This window comes from Biomphalaria glabrata, chromosome 5 (assembly GCF_947242115.1).
Source record: "Biomphalaria glabrata chromosome 5, xgBioGlab47.1, whole genome shotgun sequence".
NCBI lineage: Eukaryota > Metazoa > Mollusca > Gastropoda > Planorbidae > Biomphalaria > Biomphalaria glabrata.
In genome coordinates, this window is record NC_074715.1 from 47,252,707 (window position 1) to 47,277,577 (window position 24,871).

Here is a 24,871-nt window from a genome sequence, read left to right on the forward strand (position 1 = left end):
AGTGGTAGTCGCTTCGGACTGTCGACATGATGGTCGGAGTTTAAAACCTGCCTGCTGCCATCCGCTGCTGCCGTCCTGAAAGAATTTTGGGCTAAGACTAAATCTTCATTATAGGAGGGACGTTCGAAACTTAAAGGCAATGATCACAACAATGACCAAATGTCTAGGCCTATATAAGTTTGCTCATCGATTGAATGAATAATTTGCCTTGAATAGAAAACTATTGTGTTTTTAATCACTGCCTATTTTTTCACTGCATTGTCTTACCAAACATTGGCGGATAAGAGCCCTCATGAGTTAATGTGAAAACATAATCTTTCTTTATTTTTATTTTGTATTCTAAAATAGACATTCGCATATGTTGTGAGGTGTTATTGTAATCAGGGTCTATCTTTTATCCCATAGCTTTCAATAGTCTCACTGTGACGGCATCAAGATGACATTTACCAGGTAAGTTACTGTGTCTGTAGTCTTCGCATTTACCGGTACAGGTATGTTGTTCTGATTTTGCTGACTGTATCTGGTAGTAGGTAAATTGATATAATAAAGTAGTAGGTAATTTGATATAGTAAGCCTTATACGTTTTGCCAATTTGGCTGTGGAGAAGGGGAAATTTCATATAATGGACTTAGCGGTGGACAGAAAGAATTGAAATGGCATATTGAGGATTTTCAAACTCAAAGTTAATCATGGTAATCTTTGTCAACACTTTGGTATTTAAGACCCCGTGTACGTTCCATAAGCTCTTGGAGATTTTCACAATAAGAAATGTAAATGAATGCAAGCGTGAGATTTCATCTCTGCGGTCCTGTCTGGGGCATAGTCCATCAACCTTCCTCCAGGCGTCTCAGTTCTTGGCGAGCTTCTCCAACTGTCATCGCGTATTGCCCATCTGCTTGGCATCTGCTTCCAAATTTCGGCGCAATGAATTTTGGGTCATCTACACTTCCTTTTTCTAGATCAGGGCTTGTCTTGTGACGTTAGATGCAAGCTTGCGAAAGGTGTGGCCAAACCATAGCCAGCCTCTCTGAAGGATACCTTCTTTAATGTGCTGCTGCTTTGAACTTTGCCACAGTTATCATTGGTGATCTTGTCAAATGATAGATGAAGAACATGAAATAAGAACAACAATCTGTAGAAAGCGGTGCAGGATATGCTCACTTGGATAGTAACATTATAAATAGAAAGATTTCGCTTTGCGAATATAGTTCTAGACAGTGCTTGTTTTGTTTTGTTTTGTTTTTTGTAAAAAAAAAAATAGGTGCCGGTACTCAGTGATGGATTGCCTAACATTTGACTTCTAATAAATTATTAATAAACGTTAAAATACAAGACAAGTAATATTTTTCCCCACATTGAAACAGTTGACGGTACCACCCTACCAGTGCGAGCCGTCACAAAAAAAAAAAAAGCACTGGTTCTAGAAATGCCGAGTGCAGAAAGAAAGCGGAATCAATAGGACAGCACCTCTGCCTCTCTAGAAGTGTTCTTTTATGACGTGGGCTACGAGGTCCTGCAAAGAAAAAGGACCGTCTTCCTAATCGTAAAGACATGCAGATCTAGATCTAATAGATTATATATCTAGATTCATCACATTCGATGCTTACTGGACATAGTTGAATTTGATAACTATGTATTCCCTTAACAAGGTATTCACATCACGGAGTTGGGACACGATCAGCTAATTAAATTAGTAAAGTCTACAAATAAGTCACTGTGGTGAATGCGATAGCTTCCTACTCTGACACGATCTTCACAGACAGATAATTAGATGTGGTCAATTAACAAGTAGCTTATGTGGTGGACATCACCTCTGGCTTCTGACACACCAAGTTGTAAAATGTCAGAAACAATTTTTTTTTCCATACGAATCGATTTGCATTTGACAGTTGTGTAACCAATCAATGAAATAACTCTATGGGTTATTTTTTTTTTAACATTTTAACAAAAAGAATGAAATAATAAAAGACTTTATTGGGAAAGCTTATTTTGAGATGGGGTGATGGGGAGTGACACTATTAATTAATCGCACCCGGCGACACCAACCCAAGCGACGCCTCTGCGACGATACATCCTCATTACCCAGCTCCATTAAAAAAAGATACATTGAGAAGGTTCAAATCCTTTCATTTAATAACATTGGTCAAAAAGCCTGCAAGTAGGCCTAATTATCATCGGCGGCTCGTCACTAGGAGCCAAAGAGTGGGGGTCTTGCATCAAGTCGACCAGAGGCGCCAGGAAATATGTATGTATGAAAACGTTTCATACAAAATAGATTTTGACAGTAAAGTTTCCGCTAACTAAAGTTTATGGCAAGATAGCCTGTTATAGCCTTCATTCTTATGGCGGTGCCCACCTCTCTCAAAACTTCCTTTATGTGCGTCATGTGTTCGGATAATCTTAAAACAAAAACGTTATCGATATAGCGATTTTATTCATAATTTTACAACTTATTAATATTCATTCACTTTGTGGTTATGAACAGATATATGTAGAAAGAAACAGTCTCCGGCAAAACGCAAATAAACATATCTGATTTCTCTTTTAAAAAAACATGGTGTTGCCAGCACTATAGTTAACCAAAATCTCGAGCTTCAGAAAAGGGTAAACAGACTGGTTGGACTAACTACGCTGAAAAAGGCCATTTCCCTCCACACACACACAAAATAAAGAGAGATTCTAACTCGAGTGTACAGTAGCCAAGCTCCTTTATTATCACTCGGTCGTCAAGATTTTCATATTTATAAATTAACGATATAAAACTTTTTAACTCTATGCGTTTTAGGCTTTTAGCTACTCTATTATATCTTTAAGTAGATAACACATTCTTAAATTGCTTATTCATGGAAGGATAACTGATATCTCTATACTATCGTAAAGTTATAACTTGATTGTTTCCCTTGTGTGGAAAAAAAAGAATGTAATATGCATATAGCTTATGTAAATTGTTACTTCAAAAGTATAGATTATCCTTTTTTTAAAAAAAAAAAAAAACTTGCATATTCGTAACGCTTGAGTGTGTGTGGGGGGAGACTTCATATTGACTCTTTTACCAGGACCGGATTTAGACCTGATACTTTAACTTTAATTTTTTTGAGATAGCAACACAAGGCAATGTAACCTTTGCTCATTCTTCGAAATATTGAAAGCATCCATAAAACCATTATAAGGGCCATATAGAGTTTGTTGTCTATATGTGAATGTAGAACTTCACAACACACACATGCTCACTTCGAAGTCAAATGTGCAGAACTTTGTCATATTTTTGGTCCTGAGTTTTAAGATTATTTGTTCAATCACTTCAAACAAAGAAATTGTTTGTTTACTTTTGGTCTTCATCAAACTGTTTATTGTTTGGATATCGAAATGTATAATGTTAGCGTTATCGCACAAGTTATTCTAGGATTTAATAAAATCAAACGAATAAAGCACTAACGATGTTATGGTGGCCACACAGTCTATGGGGACAACACGTGGCGGGGAATGGCGATGTGACGAAGCAGCTAAGTCAAAGTGTGTGGTATTTGGTTTCTGGGCCTCCGAGCGGATGGCGGGGGGAGAACAAATGAATAACAAGGAAATTATCTAGGTTTTGTATTAATTACTTAAAATACGCTTTACACAGTAGCCTGTAGAGTGTTTTCCTCGTTACAACCTCACACACTTTAACCACCAACGATTTATTCCATTTTACGGTAACGGTAAAACAACAGGCATAAGATTAGCATGATCTTTATCATTGTTGAGGCTATCCACTTTAAAAAGTTTGTTATCTGTTTCCTTGACTTTATAAGCGGGGGGAGGGGGGACTATGCTTTGTCTTTACCACGCGGTCCGTTTCCCCCCTTCCCAATCCGGTTGTATGAAATTAGGTCAACTCTAATATAGGCCAACCTTTCACTCGCCTCTGGTCAGTCTTAAAGGTTAAGCATCCCTTATATGGAAACTGCCCACGAGTGAAGGCCCCGCATAATGTATGTTTTACAGATCAGATTTTCGTGACCATTGTTTTATTATTATTATTATATGATAGACCTATTGGAATCGCTGTTTGCAGTTCTGGGTCCCCATATCGCTTCTAGTATTTCTCCGACTACAAGTAGGCCTACAAGAAAACAAACACTTATCTCCCTTGAACCCGTCTATTATTTTCCCCATGTGTGCGTGTGATACTGAATGTGTAGTTCACTCGTGTGTGTGCGTGCGTCTGATAGCCACAGCTCACATGAGCGTGTGTGTTTTCTCGTGTGGCTGTGTGTGTTCAAGTCATGGCGTCGAATTTAATCCGCGACGAGTGGAGCAAAGCGAAAACACGTGAGGGTGGCGGGACACGAGTGGAGACAGAGCGCGTTTGCGTTGTCTTGTTCATCCTTGTGAAGAAAGAATGAATGAATGTAGTCTAGTAGTAGTAAAGAAAGCCACGTGGGGGCATACTTTTGTTAGTCGGGTACGTCACGTGACCAAGTGGCGGGCAAACAATATCCTAACACGAAAATGAGTACCGGTAGCGAAAACGAGGCAACGGGAGATTTACATAGGGAAGTTCAGGTCCATCTGGAGCCAGGAACTTCAAGAAAAGGCAGGGTACAGAAAGAAACACACTCTTTTGTTTTTGAAAACAAATTACAACATGATGATGTTGGCCTCATGAATATTGAAACTATTTATAATTCAACATACAGGCCTAGCCCATGGCCGGCCTTAGGCCGATGGCTCTTGTCACAGACTTTTAAAGATGTAGGACTTTTCAAATCTATGTAATTGTCATAAGAAATGAGTCGAAGACTATTGGAACTCAAGAGCCACTCCATCGGCCTGTCTGTCTGTGTGGCAATGATCCAAGCTTATGTAATTTGTTAAATTCCTATTAACCATAGCGCGTATCCCAAGACGCTTTGGTTAGAAGTTCGAGGCGAGGTCTAAGGCCGAGCACACGGGAAATTTCCCCATATTCCTTCTCTGCACCTCATCATCCGTGCTTGCGTCCCCACTAGACAGCCTCTTGAATGGTGCTTCAATAATGGCTTGGTTTTTGGGGAGCTCACTTGCTTCCTCGCCAGTGCAACGTACTCGGTCTTAGGTAGTCACCTCAACGGGGTTCTGGAAATAATTTACCGGTGCCTAAATTTCCAGTGCCTAAATTTCCTAGATTCCTTTTACTTCCATATACCGTCTCCTCTAAAGACTGTTACCACCCGGTCGCAACTTTGAGGCTGAGAAGATTTGCCCAGACATGCTAAATCTACCATGGGCCGTTGTTCACGAGGGAAAACGTTTTTTCGAAAAGGATGTTCAACGACAGAGAGTTAATACAAGTACAAGATAATGAATACCTCAAGAGTATCCGCACTTTCTGTGGCGCATCATATAAAAAGATCATGTCTCAACTCTCAACGCCACTTAGACTACCTAACATCGCATTGGTCACACTTCAATGAGTAGGTTTAAGATCTAAAATCTAGTCTGATGCAATGTATGACGTTGAATGCTAATTTTGAGAATGTATGATAAGATAGTATTGATCAAATCTCAACAACTTCCTGTAGATGTGTGAAGATTTAATTTCTTAACGATTCCTAAAGATCGCAATCAGTTAGACTCAACATAGTTTTTTTCCCTAAGACTTTTTCACGGCCCATGTATTTTAGCCACTCCTTTTCAACCGTTCCGCAAGTTCCGAAACCAAGAAAGTAATCGGATTCACAACCTGCCGACACGCTGACCTATCCTATACAACAGAATACAACAAACTATGTTATTTAGTAGCATTAACCCTAGCGCGCCACCTCGCAGCAGACGTCTGCAGAAGTTTGTATTCAGATACCAGTTGTACATAGTTGTACGCACAATCACAGGTTAATAATTTACGTCATACTTTGGCTGCCACCAACCCTTGCATTTTTTCACCCCTGACTATTTCAACCGACTTTCTCATCAGCTTCGTCAGACTTGGCAGCTCATCGATTGCAGTCCATATGTCTCCCGCCTTGCTTTCTTCCATTTCTGTTTCGGACCAACGCGACTGCTGCAAGTTTAAAAAAAAAAAATGAAGTTTTAAACAAAGGCACTTGTCTAAGAAAAATAACTTTAAAACTTTGATTTGGCATATTTGGGATTTATATATATGTGTGTGTGTGTGTGTGCGTGAGTGTGTTTTAGCTGAAGAGGAGCTATACATGATTTATTATGAGTGCATTATGGTACTCTGGATAGCCTAGCTTAGTGGTGATACTAAACACTATAGTAGATCTAATATGTTGATAGATCTTGATGCAGACGAGATTAACTAGATCTGTCACGATGACGTGAGCCCGCGCGCATTCGATTCACGTGTATCATAAACAACGTGTCTGACGCCTGTGTCGTCTGATTACTACACGTCTGCCAATCGATTTTTTTGTTTCTATTGCTGAGCTCCTTCCAGTGGGAAATGCTATATCGTCTGCCAGAAAAAAAAAACGTCATGGATCACAAGCCGTAAGAAAAAGAAACCTCATCAAATACTAGCTCTTCATTGAAGAGTTTCCAAGGAAAGTTTAAATAAATGTTTTATTGTTCAGAAACCTCTATCACCTATTTTGTTTTTTTTTAAATGTCTCGTTCCGTGAAAACAAGAAATAATGAAAATTTTGGTGTTTGATATTCTGATCTGTCATTAGCATGGCTCAGCACGGACTGTCCTTAAATTAAAGACCTTATATTATCTGTTGAATACTGGTATAATCCTTATATTGGTCCTAAATATACTTCCCCATAGGTTTTTTTCGCGTGACCTTATGTGGGGCGGTTGGGGAATGGATTTGCACAGTTGAAAATATATGCCTATATCATATCAATAATGAAGAGTCAATTTTATACGAGACTATATAGACCTATAGCCAATATAATCACTGTAATTCTGTATCCACACTGTAATATTCTGTAACCACACTGTAATATTCTGTATCAACACTGTAATATTCTGTATCCACACCGTAATATTCTGTAACCACACCGTAATGTTCTGTATCCACACTGTAATATTCTGTATCCACACCGTAATATTCTGTAACCACACTGTAGTGTTCTGTATCCACACCGTAATGTTCTGTATCCACACCGTAATGTTCTCCACACTGTAATGTTCTGTATCCACGCTGTAATGTTCTGTATCCACACTGTAATGTTATGTATCCACACTGTAATATTCTGTATCCACACCGTAATGTTCTGTATCCACACTGTAATGTTTGGTACCAACCCTTACACTCTTATAGCCCAAAATAGTCTAGTTAACGTTTCGGATAGATCATGTTTCTCCTATGTTGATTTGTAAGACTTTTTTTTTCTAAACGTTTTCACCGACAGTCATGAAAATGCTTCAGGAATGTCTCTATCTCAACAGTTTTCAATTGTTTGTATGTGTATGACCTAGCACAGTGTCCAGGGCTATTGACACAGTGCACCCCCCACCCCCCAATCCCAAGAAATTAGGAGATTGAATGTGACAAATTAGATCTAGTACATTCACAAAAAGATATATCCCGATGTACGGTATGTACCATTTTTTTATAGAAGTCCTTACTGTCCAAAATTAGTAACAACTTCTGAAAAGAAATAATGTCATGCCGAAATACTTGGTCTTCTTAAAAGTAATAAAAACCATCTGTCAATGTTCCCTGGGCCCCTGATAGTCATGATCGAAGCCTGGGCGCAAGGAATTTAACCCCTTCGCGTAATGTCTGCTACACCCAGATTATGTGGCAAACTACAATAAATTAATTACAACCCAGAACATGTGTGTGTGTGTTTGTGGGTTGGTGGTCTTATATGAATGCTCGTATCTGATTGGATAATAAAATAGTAGAGATATAAACATATTTGCATTTTTTTTTGGGGGGGGGGGGGGGAGGAATCAAACTCATCTATAGAGGTAAGGCTTATTATTAACAATAGCAATATATTGTTCTAGATTCTAGATGCAGTCCTATTGGTAGTCTAAAAAAATATATAATCACCTAAAATTGTAAAGAAATACAAATGTCTTGAATTTCACTTTTTAAATTGTCGCCAACCTTCACTGTATGACTGTAATCATCTTCTTTTTTGAAGTAACGTCTTTATTATATAAGATAAGATAAGAAATAATAATAATAATAATAATCTTTATTATTATCCGTGAAGAAATTTGCTTTACAAAATCTTATCAGAACCGATCTGATTTTATTTAAAGTACGTATTATTGATTTAAGAAAAATTATATTGCGTCATTTGCTTGTGATCCGGTAATAAAATAAATGAAATTTTACGTTGAAGTTGAATAATATCTTTAAAACTGCTAGCAGAAAGCTTTGAAATATTTAAAATATCCTTAAATCATGGCCAGTAGTTTAGATCTATCTACAGCATGTCCAAATCAAAGTTAAATCATTATTCAGTTAGGAAATATCAAACTGTCAAATTCATGGTCTTGCAAATATATATGCTTTTTATTACGATACATACATATATAGGCCTATTTAATAAAGCTTGTCTTCGAGTCCGAAGAGTAACGATCTCGAGGAATGCAGTGTTTCCGGTGGTTACGCAGTCCCAGCTGTAACCTACTTTTTCTTGCCACACCCAGCACAAACATAACCATATATATCTTTCCCCATCCCTAACACAGTCATGAGAATATATATAAGGGTTATATAGACTTAGACTTAACTAAAAATATATATATATGTTTTGCCTGCGATCTAGATTTATTATCTGACTATAGACTGTCAGATAAGTTGAGAAATTGTATTTTTTCGCTGTTTCTTTCTTATTTTTCTATTTCCTTTTGGGGCACCTAATTCACCTAGCCTAAGGCCTCCAATTATCTAAATCCGGCCCTGAAGAAAGACACACCTTTAGAAACTCCCTCAATTTATCAATGTTATCTGACAAATCACAATAGTGATACAAAAGGCAGTCAATTAAAAAAAAAATATTTCAAATATGCAAGTAAAATTGAGAACCGGTAAAAATAAAAAATACAGACACCAGTGTTACTACCGATGTAAGTAAATGGGAAAGGGGAGATAAGTTTGTTGTTTTTCCACAGCCCTCAAGGTCAGTCTATTTTTAGCCTACCCAGAAGTCATTTATCCAGTATAGTAATCACTATAGCATTAACTAAAGGCTTCGCCTTGCTCAACGGATCGTGCAGAAACTGATGGACAACAAACAGCTTTCCAAACGTGTTTCTTTCTTTTTTGTTTTAAATCCCATCCCATGAATTTTATTTATTTATTTCTTGTAAAATTATCCAGCGTATTTTAGATTCCATCCAATCATCGCAGTTGCACGTAAAGGTCAATAGGTCAAAGTTTTCGCTAAATACGTCACATCCTAACCTCTATGCCCTTCGCGAGAAGAATAAAAAAAAAAAAAAAGGCGGCTGATAGAAATATTTAACCTCTGGTAGTTTCCATTGTGCATTGGTTCTCGTGTTATTTTTAGTTGTTGGTATCGTTTTAAACATTATTTATCAAATGATGGCGCAACTCTTAAACTTATTACAAAGTCATTTTAATTAGTTGATTTGTTGTTGTTGTTTTTTTGGCACCATTAAAAATAGTGCGAAATAGGGATGAGGGCAGTGGCGGAGAGGGTGAGTGCCGGTGTTATACCAGTGTTAATTGTTAAGATGAGGGTGGATTAAAAAGATAATAAAAGGGTTGGGGGGGGGGCAGGTAGGGCAAGTTTTTTTTTCCTGCTAGTCCTTCAATAATATCTCGAGATGTTGTCCTGAAAAAATCTGCTAACATTCTTCGTTTGTGTGTGTGTGTGTGAGAGAGAGAGATTCAATTTAGACTTATTCTATATCTAAGTTGAATGGAATTTAAATTTGTTTTTCATAATTTTTTATTCATTTTTAAAGTGTGCAGATTAGTGGCAATCGTGTTAGATATACAATATTGTAACAATGTATATCCAATAACACAAAACGATAGTCCTTAACAGGGGTGGATTGGGTATCAAAATCGGCGCTGTGAGCTCTCCCAGTGGGGTTCCGGGGGAAGCCCCGGATCCAAGCATTGTTTCCATTATTTTAAGCTTTAAAAAGTGCATATTCTGAGGTATCTACAGTGCAATTAGCCTGCTACTATTCTGCTAAAAAAAAATCAAAAACCAAAGCTGCTATTCACTGGAGTCCAGCGTCTGGTAGAAAATGGTAAAATGCTTTAGTTTTTGTATTGGATGGTCAGGGAGGTTAACCACTAAACCCCTTTTGGCTATGCTTATGAAATTTGGTGACTGTAGTTTGCTTAAGTTAGCTGCACTGGGGCACTAAGTAAAGTTTCCCTTTCAGGCAATGAGGTCTGAGGCTACGCCCATGTGTCATTTTATAGGTGTAAGCCTAATTCTCTACAAAACATATAAAGTATGATAACGCATCGAAAACTGGATGCATGCTTGCGTAGGATTACATAATGTATTTTATTTTTACATGTATGTAGTCTGAAAACTATAAACAATACAATAGCAGCCTAATGAGTTTGAAGCGTATTGGTATTACTTATAGATTACAGACGTTTGTTAAAAAAATAAGATAGTTATAAAAGTTAGAAAAGCTCTTGCTTCGTCCTAGTACATTCTCAAAGACGCGATTGGTATTTGAATATATTATTTAAAACATAAATGATTCTAAATCTCCTTTTATTAAATATCGGATATGACAGAGCTATATAAATTATTGTAATTATTATAAGAATTTTCATCACTGATTCCTTCATACTAAGCATATGTTTGCCATCAATTATAATGGTATAAAAATTGATTTAGATCTAGATTTTTAAAAAATTAAATAATATTTATAATATGTATTTATCTTTGTTATTAAAAATAAACAAAAAGAAACTTACTTTTTCTTTTCAAATCGCAGAAAGTAGAACTTTATACCCATATTGAACTGTGATTTAGTTCGGTGGTTTGCAATTTCGCGGCTGTGTGTATGTGTTAAAGTTAATTTCTATTAAGTATTGTTAAAGAGCTAATTGTTGCACCTATTTTCTTTTGCTGCGTTATATCAATGTTTTCTAACTTAACCTCTCTCATCCCTCTTTTTCGTTAACTTTCAACATTCAATGGAACCATCAAAAGAGGGGGAGGGAAGGAGCAAAAACAAAGAGGAGTGCCATCCAACGGTCCATGCCGACCAGCAAACACAGCCTCGAAGACATCAAAGCAGTGTTGAAGTCTAAGCCGCTCGTGCATAGCAGAAAGTACGGCCTAACGTTTTGCAAATGATAATACGTAGGCGCTACAAGTGTATAGTGTAATTATTTTTTTTTGATATTCTTGTTGAATTTCAAACAAAATAAATTGTATAATAATAAAAAAAAAACGTGTTCGGGCATTTGTGTCTGCATTGATATTTTTGTTTATTTGGTCGCGACCAGACCGGCCCATTAGGTACCGGCCCACCGTGCATTTGCCCGTTTGCCCATATAGCCAGTCCGCCCCTGGTCCCTGGAATGAAAAAGTCTTTATTCATAGCACACGCTGTTCGCCAATGCTTTGCTAGACATGTGTTGGGTCAATGAGGTCACTGTTGGGTTAAGATCGTCTGCTAGTGGTAAGCTGAGTACGATTATCATTTTTTTTTGTAATCGATACTTGACTAAATGTTGTTAGTGTTATAATTCCTTCACGGTTCGACATCATTCCCTTTACTCATTAAAGTCTATCCTTTTTTTATATATTAAAGACTGCAACAATGTTCCATCTAAAGAAAAATAAAACAGTTTTGACACCTCAATTCCAACAATACGTGTTAAAGCTAAATGTAAGAAGTGTATCGGCTCAAAATATTATTTAAATGCGTCAACAGTGTTTATATATTACAGATGTTGTGAACATTTATTTTCTTGAACCATTTCTGTCCTAACTAAAAATGTAATATTTTATCCTATATTATTTGTAAGAAGGTAAACATTTAGATGTAAAAGCAAGCGGGACCGAATCTAGACCTGTTAAGGTCCTAAGCAATATAATTATAATCGACATAAGGCAATTTATTCCTTTGCTCTATGTAAAAAAAAAAAAAAAAGGGTGGCGGTACACAGCCTAACTTTTAACTACTAATAAATTAATTTTTTTAAAAAAAGTTAAATTACAAGAAAAATAATAATTTTTTCCCCACATTGGAAAGGTGCGGTACGCCGTACCGGTGCGTACAGTCACACAAAAAAAGCACTGTTTATATATAAACTTTAAACTTTCCTACTGCTAATTTTTTTTTTAGTATTTTATTTTAGTGATTTTTTTTTTTACTTTGTGATGTAACTGTTGACTAGGGTGTAGAGTTCTGGAAGAGTCAAAGTGACCTGAATCTATTTTTGTCTCTTTTTCTCATTTATGTGCAAAAACTTTTTTTTACAGGGTAAAGCAAAAAAAAAAAAAAAAAAAGAACTAACAACGCCATGGTTAGCAAAGAAAACATAAACGACCTACTACTTGAGAAGGAGATTTTTTAAATACAAGAGACAGCTCATCTAGCACAACCACTACAGTCCTTTGTTTTTTCATTATGCCGGTCTAACGAAACCGAAAAATAAAGTTGGCCCCTCCCCCGCCCACCTTTTTTTATGCAGGTAAGAGTCTGGGGAAGAACTGAAAAATATATTTGTAAAATCAAACTATATAACTTTTCTCATGTACCGGTATTACACATAGTAATATTTTGTCACTGTAAAGACAAGTTAACTTCACTGCACTGGGAAAAGATATGCAGAATTTAACAACCATAAGAGAGTTCTGAAAACTTTAACATATTACTCAATTGAATTAATTTGTTACATACACTACACAATATACACAGGAACATATAACTTTTGCTCAGTATAGTCATCTCACTTCAGTATGTAAATAAAGTGCCATGTGTGTACAATCCATTTAGTCCTACAAAATGTAAATAATCTTGATTCAAGTGGTTTTGATTTTATGCAATGTATTATTTTTACGTTTTCAATAGTCTTCATCTATACAATTTTTTATTTAATTTGAGGGAATATCATGCGTGTTACTTTACGATGAAGTTCTAAAAAGAACCTGGCCCAAGTCCAATTTTGGAAGAGAAACTTTGGGACTGAAACAGGTTCTGCAAAGAGCGACCACTTTTAAATAAATAAAAACTGGACCTATATATATATATATATATATAGTCTAATTCAACATTTTAGAAATAATACAAATCGGAACGTAACAAGAGTAGACACGCATGGATTGCAGTGAGTCACGATTAGGTAATGTAGTATTGTTTATATTAATTATTTGAAATCTTATAGTCTTGTCTTGCAAATGGGAACCCTAAGCTAAGCTTCGGATACGTAACAACCAAGGGAATGGGGAAGGGGGTATAAAAATTTGTTACGATTTGTTACAAGGAGTGAGGGGGTCTAAACATTTGTCATTTTAATATTCCAATGAAAGAACAGGTACACTTTCTGATGGCGATGAGGTGTAATGGAGAGACGCAAGTGAAATCTGTGATCTTCATCTTGATAATTTAGCTAATGAGATCGAAGCAGCGAAAGGAGTCGATACTTTTCGCATCATTTCTATCGATACCATGAGGAAAAATATAATTTTAGGAAAATGATAATTATAGTATCAAATAAGGCTTTTATTTTTTTATTAGAATTTTCTTGTCATGTTACTCTGGAGGAGGGGATATTAAGTTTTGTTACATTGGGGAGGAGGCATTAGAAAAAAGGTGATTTTTGGTGTTACGTAATACCGGCACTCGAGCGTTCCCATATGTTGCTTGTAGGTAAATCCTGCACTGATTGCTTTAGTGGAGACATTAATAAGTATGCAAAATTAGTCTGTTTCATTGTGCTCATTGGCCTGAGAAATAAGATACAGCAGAAGTCCCAGAATACACACACGCACAAGAAATTACACGAACACACACAATACTAACTGCGTGTGTCGTTTCGGTCTTAAATTCGCCTCGGTTTTATATATTACTAGGTTTTTTTACACTAGATCTAGATTTTATTTTTAGCGCTTCCTGGTATATGTTTTTAAACAATATGCTATTTGAAATATTTAAAAAAAAATAGTCTGCCCCAAAGTCTAAGTTTGTCTTTGGGTAACTAGCTATACTTTTCTATGATCTCAGCACACAGGAAGAAGTGGCCGAAGAAGAAACGACTTTTGGTTTACTGTCTAGTATCATAAAAGACTGCACTTAACTTGCAAAAACTTGCCTTTTGAAAATATTTCATAGTATATGAAGCAGTGATTCTCATTCGGTTCTATGCGCGGTCTCCACTGGGGCATACGCCTAAACGTTTGTGGCGTAGCATCTGTATAATTATTTATTTTGTTAAGAAACTCATTCATTGCTGCTGTTTTTTTTATTTTACCGACTTTTGGTTGTTTTGGTCTTTGCTGTCTGTCCTATAGGCTAATTCTGCTTGGCCTCTAGTTAATCTACAAAAGCAATATATTTGAGAACTATTGGTAGATAATGTAACATAAATATTAAATGGATGTCTTCGTTTTGAGTGGGTCGTACTTCCATCTCATTCACAACAGCGAGCGTCATGATACAAGCGCGAGGTCATTCTACCAGATAGCCAGATATTGGTGGCGGCGTGGCTTGAGCTTTCACACAAGCCTTAGCCCGACGATCACGTGACTTGTCAACAAAAAAAAAAAGTCTAAAAATGGCATAAACACAAGTGATCCAGATGGGAATGCCCGTTAACGATTTTTGGAACATATCTGTATTGCCGACTAGGTAAACTTTAAAAAAGAAAAAAAAATGCCGCTTGCATTCGTGTGGGACTGTACACATTAGACGTTTACTAAGAGTAAAAGAAAGAATATGTAATGAAATTAATAGATCTAGTTTACATGAGTAGTGGCGTCACTGGGGTGTCACGAGGTACGAGACCAATCGTCACAGAAGGCCTGAACACTGGCCTGCAACGTCATAACGTGTGGGAACTTAGTGGGAAGTTTAGACCAATAGCCTGTTGTCACGTCGTACAGACTTGTGAAACTATTTTGGCGGGGTCCAGTCTGGGTAGGGATAAGCATAATGTATAAAATTAATTAAAATTCTGTACTAGAAAATACATTCGTCTTTGCAATACATTTTTATTAAATGAAAGCTGACAATGCCGTTTTTTTTTATCGCAAGTAGGATTGGCACCCCAAAATGATAACTTTGTATATTTTTCAGGGGATTTTAATAATTTAAGATTTCCGGGACTTTCAAAAATATTTTGCAATTTCAGGAGATTTCCAGGAGAAACCCTTTTATTATATATAAGTATAATGTTCTAATTTAATAATTTACACCTAGAATTAGCGCGGGGCCTATGAAGGTGCGGGGCCCACTGCGACCGCATAGGTTGCAGTGGCCTAAGGCCGGCCCTGATTATCATATGTTTAGAATCTTGATATTGTCACATTTTTTTTTAAGTTGTCTGTTTTGCAAAAGTGCTTTTTTTTTTTCATTTGGGTTTCACCCGGTCCGGTCCGCAACCCCTAGTGACGCCACTGTTTATGAGTCTGGTCTGCCTAAAACATTTTCCATTTGGAGTTTTTGTTATAAAACACACTCACCTTTTTAGGGTTTACCATTATTTGCAGATCACCCGATTATCGCATTTGTTTTATTCACGTCTATATATACATTACGAGGCCTCCGAAAGAAGAAAAGCCATTATAATTTTTGTGTGGTTTATCTCTCCGTCAGTGACGTTTAGATAAAAAAAAAAGAATTAGAACTATTAAAATGCCTTTTTTATTTATCGCACGTAGGATTGGTGTTTTCCAAATTGAATGACACCCCAAAATGACTATTTTTGTCTATATATTTCTGTATATTTTAAGGAGTTTTTCGTATATTTTGCAATTTCGGGAGATCTCCATGAGCTCTTGGTAAATCGACAGGAGGGCGCGGGAAATCTGTTTTTTTAAGTTATAAAATGGTTTAATTTAATAATTTATACACCTTGAATTAGCGCGGGTGCTATGAAAGTGCGGGGCCCACTGCGGTCGCATAGATTGCCGGTCGACTAGTATTATATAATAACACTTTTTCTGAGAACGTTACCAATGGATCATACATTAAGGATATATAGTATACTATATGTTAAAAAATTCATATTATCTTAAAAAAATAAAGTTGCAATTAAAGAGTGTCCGTTTTTCCGCCTTGTCAAAAAGTGCCCAAATTTCTGGTACCCAAGTTTCCTTTGGTCAATGTTCCTGTAACTGGAAGGGGAATTGATCTTCCTATTTTTTAGCAACATTTATATTTAAGGCTTCATTATTTATCAAAATGATGTTATTAGCTTGCTTATTAGATACCGATGGTTTGTGAAACACGTTTATTTTGTCTGAAAAAGACTAATTATCTATCTATCTATCTATCTATATACATATATTTGGTCCTTGTCATTCACATTTCCTATAATCTATATAGGCAGTGCTTTATGTTATTTTATAGTGGTAGTTCACGTGTGAGTAATTGGCGCCTAAACCACTAAGCTTCGGGCAATAGGGGCTCGTAAGCAGGGCCGAATTTAAGTATGTGGAAACCCCTACACTTTTTCGAAAGCTTTAATAAAAATCCTCTTATCAATAAAATACTAATATCTAAAGTGCGCACCTTATTTAAAAAAAATTAATATGCATATTTTAGTAATATAAAATTTAATTTTTTAGGGTTTACGCACTGTAGTAAATGCGTAGCTACTGTTGAATAGTACGAGCAAACTCTAAGCTGACACTTTTCAACCAGGACAGTGTTGCCAACTTTAAGATTTAAAGTACCGGTACTGTCGTTAAAAATGCAAATGAAAAATTAAGATATTTAAAAAAAAAAAACGTTAACTTGCTTATCTGTCGAAATATGGATTTTTTTCTCTACTGTGAGGCTCTTTCTTGTGGATTTCCCCTAAGCAATAGCCCCGCTTGCCCTCCCTTAAAACTGGCTCTGCTCGTTAGCCTTGGCTGGCTACCCACCTAGTAGAAGAAAAACTCTGAATTCAAACTTCTGCTGCCTTGCATTTATACCCAAACATGGAAAAGGCTTACGGAGTCAACCCTGAGAGAAAATCAGGAGCCGGCGACCCTTAGGCAATTTGCAGCACACAGTGCTACACCAGCGGCGTCCTTATTAGGAGGTGGCGAGCGGGGCAAAGACCCCATGCCCCGCGCCTCAAGGGGCCCCACGATAATGAGAGTCTCATTAATATTTTGCCCCCATCAGCCCATTCTAAAACTATTCGTGGCCCTGGAATAGCACTTGCCCCGAGCCCCACCTCTGGCTACACCCTGGCAGAACCTGCAGCGTCGCTGACCCAAACTGCATCGGCACTTGCCGTTCCTTTTGATAAATCAGCTATGTGGAAAGGGGGGAACTGCTGTGTGGGCGACATCGTTCAGATCACATCTAATCACAGCTAATGCTCAGGCATTCATCACATTTTTTGTGAGATTATCCTTAGTCTCTTTGCGGCTGAGAGGCCATACAGACACGTGTGACAAACAGGGCGTCTTGCATTTGATAAGAGTGATCACAAACCGTCATGCTTTAGATGTACATCTTATATGGAGGTAGGATGGATGTTGGTTATTGATATAGTTTGTACAATTTTTGACTTTTCATATCCACACAAGAACATTCATATTACTTTCTTTTAGCCCAAAGTCTCGCTATGTTTTTTTGTTTTTTTTTTGTTTACTACTTTTATTCTTCATGAACCTCACCTTCACCTCTCCCTTTGTCTGTTAAACTATTGGGGCACGGCACAAGATCTGTTGACCATTTTTCTCCATTCCTCTGTCTTTTGCCTTCGATAGATAATAATTTTTCTCAATTCCTCTGTCTTTTGCCTTCGATAGATAATAATTCATTATTTCATAACACAGTTGCTAAAAATATCAAAATTTGCCACTTAACTTACATTGCTTCCCAAAAAAAAAAAAAAACGAGCCCACAAGGGCCGCCTGCAAGTTTGTGTAACAAAACAAAATACCTTTATAATCTGGTTTATTTTTATTTCATCCCGTGAGGCTTGTGCATTTGCTTGTACACATTTTTTGGCAGCCTACTGCAATGCGTCGCTCTTTGAAACTTTTGTAAGTTCTCTAGCTGTCTGTGAAAAACCAATAGCCAGTGAACCGTTTGTCGAGAACGAGTTGTGGCTGTTATTGTAACCATTTACCTGCGAACTGTCTTAGAACACTTGCATATGAGCATCATCGTCACGTCTGTGGTTAATTAAAAAAATTTGGCAGCTCGTCGATCCGTAAGGTACAATTCTATAAAGCTTAATAGATATTTATAGAAGAACTTTGGTATATTTTTTTATATCGCGAGGTTAACAATCTTTTTTGAGGGTTAGGGAGTGGTGGTTCTTTTAAAGCTCTCCAGATAACTGACAATAATTTTTAGGTAGCTTGTCCTGCTAGCTTTTGTGATCCGTACAGTGTTGCTTTTTGTTCATCTCCGGGAATTTAATTTTAACGACACCCCCACCCCATCAGCCATATACGCATAATGATCACACTAGAAGAAAATCTCATAATATACAATTGTACCGATAACTGAGTTGTTTATTTAATTTAAAGTTGCTTACATTTTATTGATAGATTATCTAAGCTTTGCTTCTATTTTTACGTAAATCTAATATAGTCTAAATGAAGTATGTATTTTAGATCAAAAGTAGAAGTAGATCTAGACTAGATCATACGACTTCTTAACCAGAAGTCAACATCTAGTTCTAGATGGCTATATAATGAAAGTACCAATAAAGTATTACTCAATTATACAATGCCCGCTGGATAAATCGGTAGCATCGTTCGTTCAAGGAGCAGAGTGTCGAAATATCAGGTTCGGCACTCAGAAATACACTACCCTTTTAAGTTTTTTTTTTTTTTTTTATAATATACTTCAAGTTGTTTTTCTTGTAAATTTATTTAGAATCTAAATTAGATGTAGAAACAACGAAAAGTGAAAAAAAAATATTTAAGTATATAAATATCTAGATCTATGTAAAATAAAAACCATTTGAAACAGAACACATTTTTTCCGTCACCCGAAGAAGGAAGAAAAACAAACTATCTCCCACTAGATCTAGGGTAAATTCCCGTGCTTCGGCATCCCTGTCCTCAACAGCCAACCGCATGAGCGCTCAGTATGCCTATGTAGGCGTGCGTGGTGGCTTGCGCACGCAATAATGGCTGAGAAGAAAAATCCAGTCTATCCCGGTTTGGTCCGACCACTCTGCGCTTGTGTCGCTTTCATTGGGCCAAAGGGAGGTAATCGATAAAATACGAGTTCCCACCGATTTCAGTTTGAACCTGTCTCCATTATCCTTTCCCTGGTAAAAAGTTATCGCGGTAAGATTTGTGTAGTGTTGTTGTTGTATTTTTTTTCCATCTGGTCAGTCTCTGTTACTCGAAAGCGCCGCTCAAGTCGCGTGCGTGTAAGCTGTGTGTGTGGTACACACAGTGTAGGCCGGCGTGTGTGTTGTGAATAAATTCCGCGGGACACGCTGTTTCATCATCAACCCTGATACTGTGATACTCAGAAACTGTGATACACATTCATCACATTGTAACACATTGACACTGCTCAGCTTGGACTGGACTGTGACCGCAGTCTATATATTCTAGTCTAAGAGATCTTTATTATATTCTTGTCTGGTCATTGTCTAATTCAACAACTGGATTAATTCATTAACGTTAAACATTTTTTTTTTTACTTGTAAGTCTGGGACGGACAATTTGTTAAAGTAAAGCTTATTCCATATTGATATTCACTTGAATAAAAATTATAAGGAGAATCTAAGTTAGGCGTAAGTCGTAAGTAATCCAGCTTTCTTTTACTTTTACTTAGGTCTAGACTAGGTCACTAGGACTAGGTAGATCTACTTGATCTAGATTCTAGATCTAGACCTCAGATTATCTAGAACTAGATCAAGATTAGATCTATAATCTATAAATATATTATTATCCAGATCTAGTCTAGTGAATAGAACTCTAGATCAAGATCTAGAATCTAGAATAGATCTAGATTGATCTACTTATCTTATAGATCTAGATTTCAATATTATCATTATTTAGAATATTTAGATCTAAATCTAGACTACACTCTAGGACTCAAGAGACATTTTGGTAGTAGTCATATTGTTGATTTAGTACTGTGAGTATGATTGTATGATATAGAATATAGATCTAGATTCTAGATCTATTTATTGAGTCTAGACTCTAGAGTCTAGAGAGATAGACTTGAATCAAGTCACTTGATGGAGAGTATAGTCTACTAAAAGTCTACTTGATACTATTGATAGTAGTTCAAGGCTTCAAGGTATAGAATCTGAATCATGATATTGATAGATCTAGAATCTAGACTATATATTATATAATCTATTAGATGATATTCTATCAAAATAACATAAGCCTAGAATATAGATCTAGAATTTATAGATTCTCACACCCAGGTCAATTCTAGATAGACTGATAGACTGATGGATCATTTTAGGTCTAGAATCTAGATATATAATCTAGATCTATATAGTTGATCAAATTTAAGACTCTAGACCTAGATTCTAGATGATCTAAGATCTAGATCTATATAACACCCCCCCCCCCTTTTCCTTTTTTCGGTCACGCGCAAAGAAAATGGTATGCGCGTGAACTTTATAAACTAGTCGACATAACCAGGTCATTTATGTTCAACATTTACACACATCTAATGATCTAGTTTCTATATAGATAGATCTAGAAAATGTAAATTAAATCACCTTTATCTAGACCTAGAGCATGTTCATTACGAAGAGATCTATTCTATAATAAAATCTTTATTTTTCTTTTTGGTTTCATATTTCATGCTATCTCCTTATAACCACGTTTCAGTGGACTATTTCAAATATCACTTGTTTGATCAACCATAAATCTAGACCTAGATCTATTTGTTATACCCATGATACATTAAAAACTCGTTTGCCTTTTTACAAAAATAAACATAGGGGTCCAATTTTAATAACTACAGAACTAACGTAGATCTAAATTTAACAAGAATAATTATTTACAGCTAGGGAAAAAGCTTTTAAAAAAATTGTAGTGTAAAAGTCTATGTAGAATGGTTGGGAGAGGGGGTGAGAGGTAGGAAGGGCGGCAAATCTGTGACTGTCTATAGTCTGCTAAATTTTTGGTATTCGATTACAATTTGGCTCTATATAAATAGATCTAGATCTATTTCGCAAAATAAAACAAAACGATATTTTTTTCATTGAAATCACCCAAGGACCTTTAACAAAAATGAAGACTTATTTTGTTATTTAAAGGTCCGATATTGATATAATTAAATCCCACTACAGATCTAGATCTATACTTCACTGGACTAAATCTAGATCTTGAAATTGTTAATACTATTAGATCTAGATCTAGTATTAATTTACTACCATCAATAAAAAAAAATCTAGACTCTAGATCTCGATTTATTCCAATCACTGGTAAATTAGGCGGACAGAACACCTTGATGGGATCTTGATTCAGAGCTCAGACCTTTTAATAATTAGCTTATGACCCTTTTAGTCCTTAAAAGTAAACATTGATTTTTTAATGTTATATGAATCCGTTGTTGGCTGGTCACAAAGAACAAGGCTAGACAAAGCCAGTCACACACCTTGTTCAAGATGTTGTGCTCTTTAGAAAAACTTAATCTTAGTGTGTGAGCGTAGCTTATCGATCTCAGCTCTGTTGATGTAGATCTATAAAAGCTCAATAAATAGATCTAGAATCTCCCTCTATATAATCTAGATATAGTCTAGATCTACAATGCTTTTAAAACTAGTTATAAGACTTTGGAGTTTGGTTTGCACATCTGTTATACATAAATCTATAAGGTATGGACTAGATCTAGGCCAATGCGGTAAAAGTTAATAAATTAACTTGTCTAGAAACACATTAGATCTCTACTCTATCATTTTTATTTTTCAATAAATGATCTCAAGAAGAAAGATATTTAGATCTATACTTGTGTAACTATTAAAATAAATCATGTTTATTTTTTATAATAATTTTAAAATCAATAGGTTTATTTATAATTAGATTACATTGTAGGAATTTTGAATATTGTGTTAACATTTTAATATGAATTGTTATAATCCATTTATTTTTTTTTTTCTTGCCATTGACATCTATCAGTCAGTGTTAGGCATTTCAACAATTTTCTCCTTCACTCCATATTAACACAGCTTTGGTCATGTGACAAGTACCACACTCAGAGTATTACATATGTGCTGTGGAATGCAGATAGTCATTTCATGACATGTCACAATCCAAAAGCATTAACAGCCCTCCCCCCCCACACACACACATGTTTTGAAAACTTTTTTTTTTTTTTTTCAATTTGGCTTGTTAAAATACCATTTAATTATCATTATGTTCTCTTTATCATTATGTTTGTTTTCTTTATCATTATGTTCTGTTTGATTTGAAATAGGCTTTATAATTTTTTTTTTTTTTTTTACAGACCCACCAAAAACAAGCGTCTGCTGGTGGCCATCCTCGTCGGTGCTCTTATCGTCGGGGTTGGCTTAGCTTTTGGGCTTGCCATGGGCCTAAGAAAAGATAATGAAAATAACAGTGGAACAAAAACACCAGTGTACAAATCAGCAACACAGGCTTACAAACACGCTACAGTGGTAGCTGATTCCAAAGTTAGTTCAGACATTGGAAAGTAAGTATTATAAATGGTAAATTCTTAAGTGAAATATTGTTTTATTTGAAATTCAGTTAAATATAATTTCTTTTTGCTTCTAAGAATATATTATAATCTTGTACGAATAATTTTTAAGACATAAAGTTCTCTTTTGATTGTTTGGTTAATCTCCACCATTTAAATATTCATTGTCAGCAATATTTTAAAAAAGAAAGGCAACGCAATAGATGCTGCAGTTGCAACATTGCTGGCAACAGGAGTGTTGAGTGCTCACAGTGCTGGTATTGGAGGAGGTTCATTTTTTGTTATTTATCACAAGTAAGCTATTAAATGCCTAAAAGTTATTATTTTATTAATCTTTATACTTAGTAATAACCTTTTTCAAAACATTATTTTTCATTAAAACATTTTTTCTATAATACTCATTTTTTATTCACTCAATTTAGAGATCATGGATGGCATTCAGTTGATAGCAGAGAAGCTGCACCAGCTGCTTCAACAAAGGATATGTTTATTTTACCAGAGAATAGAAAAAAATCTATGTATGGTAAGCTGTAGTTTTCAATTTATTTAAAGTTGGGATAATTTTTTTTTTCTTACTAACCTGTAGCTCTTTGCAGCATAATTTTGTCTCAACAAAATCTAGCTTTTTGCCAACATACAAATGGTCAGTACAATTTGTAAGATTTTAATTTATGTGGTGTCGATTTATTGTAAATATGATAACGTAAAATAATGATGTGTACTACTATTTCAACATTTATGAAGGTCAAAGTGTTTGTGGGCATTTTCACATTTAGGTGGTATTTTGTATGTAATAACTAGGTGGTATGGCTATTGGTGTGCCTGGAGAGGTGAAAGGCCTATATGAAGTTCACAGAAGGTTTGGAAAAGTCCCCTGGAGAGAAATTGTTATGCCAACAGTCAAACTCTGCCTGGAAGGTGCACCACTGACAAAAGCTTTACACCATGCACTCAGTCGACTGCAATCAGATGAAGACAAGAACAAATTCTTGTAAGTTTCTTGTGCATTTTTGTAATGTTATGGTGACCTGCTGTGGTTGCTTTCTCTAAAACCTTAACTAACGGAGCATTGCTATGTTTGGCTTCATGCTTTCCCACCACTTTTCTCTTATAGACCTTATTTTGACCACAATCGTAATGTGAAACCTATTGGAAGTCTCATCCAACTACCTAAACTTGCCAAAACATTCCAAGCTATTGCTGATGACCCATTGTCTTTCTACAACGGCAGTTTAGCCAGTGATATTGTTGCAGATATAAAAGAAGCAGGTAAATAGACAGGCAACCATGTGGACATGTACTTTCATTTGCCACTTCCTTCTTCTCTGTGGTCTTCTTGTCTCTGAATGGTTGCTTTTGTTAGTAATGTTTTAATTTGGAATGAGTGAAGGCCTGTCAGGTTTTCTTAGAAGCTACCTGTTTACACTGACACAGTACCTGTAGTGATAGTTCAACCAATTTTGACAGGTGGAATTATAGAAGTTGAAGACTTGGAAAACTACACCTTGAAATGGGACAAACCAACAGAGATGCATTTGCCTGGTGATTATTGTGTGTACTCAGTACCTCCTCCAGGAAGTGGCCCTGTGCTGAGTTACATTCTGAATATTCTCAGTGGTGGGTTTCTCTTTCCACATCATTGACTCTTCATAGAGCATCCAAAAAAAAAAAAAGCCACTCAACTTTTTTTTTATATTATTATTTTTTTTTAAATAACATTTTGTTTTATTTGTTCACTTGTACCTAAGAATTTTCTTGGAAGTATTTTTGATGCACAATTGAAGGTTTCAGTCCTGATTAATCTAACAAAATATTTTTTCCACAGGGTATAATTTTGGTCCTGAGAGTATTGCTACTGATGAAGACACAATACTTACACATCATAGAATAATTGAAGCAATGAAATTCGCCTATGGCAAAAGAACTGAGTTGGGTGATTCTAATTTTATTGATGTTAAGGAGGTGAGGAATCTTTAAGGATGTAAATCAAGAATTTAAAAAAAAAATTATTTTAGCAGAAAATAATAAAAATATTTCATTTGATTGTACTTATGTCCAAGGATTTTCTTTTACCATAGCTACTTTGTGTGGTAAGAGGCAGAACAATAGCAGAGTATATGGGTAAAGTTAATGCTC

The 24,871-nt window shown here is 35.9% G+C and overlaps 1 protein-coding gene across 5 annotated transcripts in view; it reads left to right on the forward strand.

Annotated features, from left to right (window-relative positions):
* The window catches only part of LOC106052255 (glutathione hydrolase 1 proenzyme-like), a 29,808-nt gene that overhangs the window by 969 nt on the left and 3,968 nt on the right, over positions 1–24,871 (forward strand). Inside the window, exons 2-9 of one of the 5 annotated variants that reach the window (XM_056030429.1) lie at positions 406–450; positions 22,523–22,729; positions 22,907–23,029; positions 23,158–23,258; positions 23,537–23,726; positions 23,850–24,004; positions 24,203–24,352; positions 24,561–24,697. In XM_056030429.1, coding sequence (XP_055886404.1) covers positions 437–450; positions 22,523–22,729; positions 22,907–23,029; positions 23,158–23,258; positions 23,537–23,726; positions 23,850–24,004; positions 24,203–24,352; positions 24,561–24,697 — 1,077 coding nt within the window. In that variant the 5' untranslated portion in view covers positions 406–436. The other 4 variants (XM_056030430.1, XM_056030432.1, XM_056030431.1 and 1 more) reach the window with 4 other exon arrangements.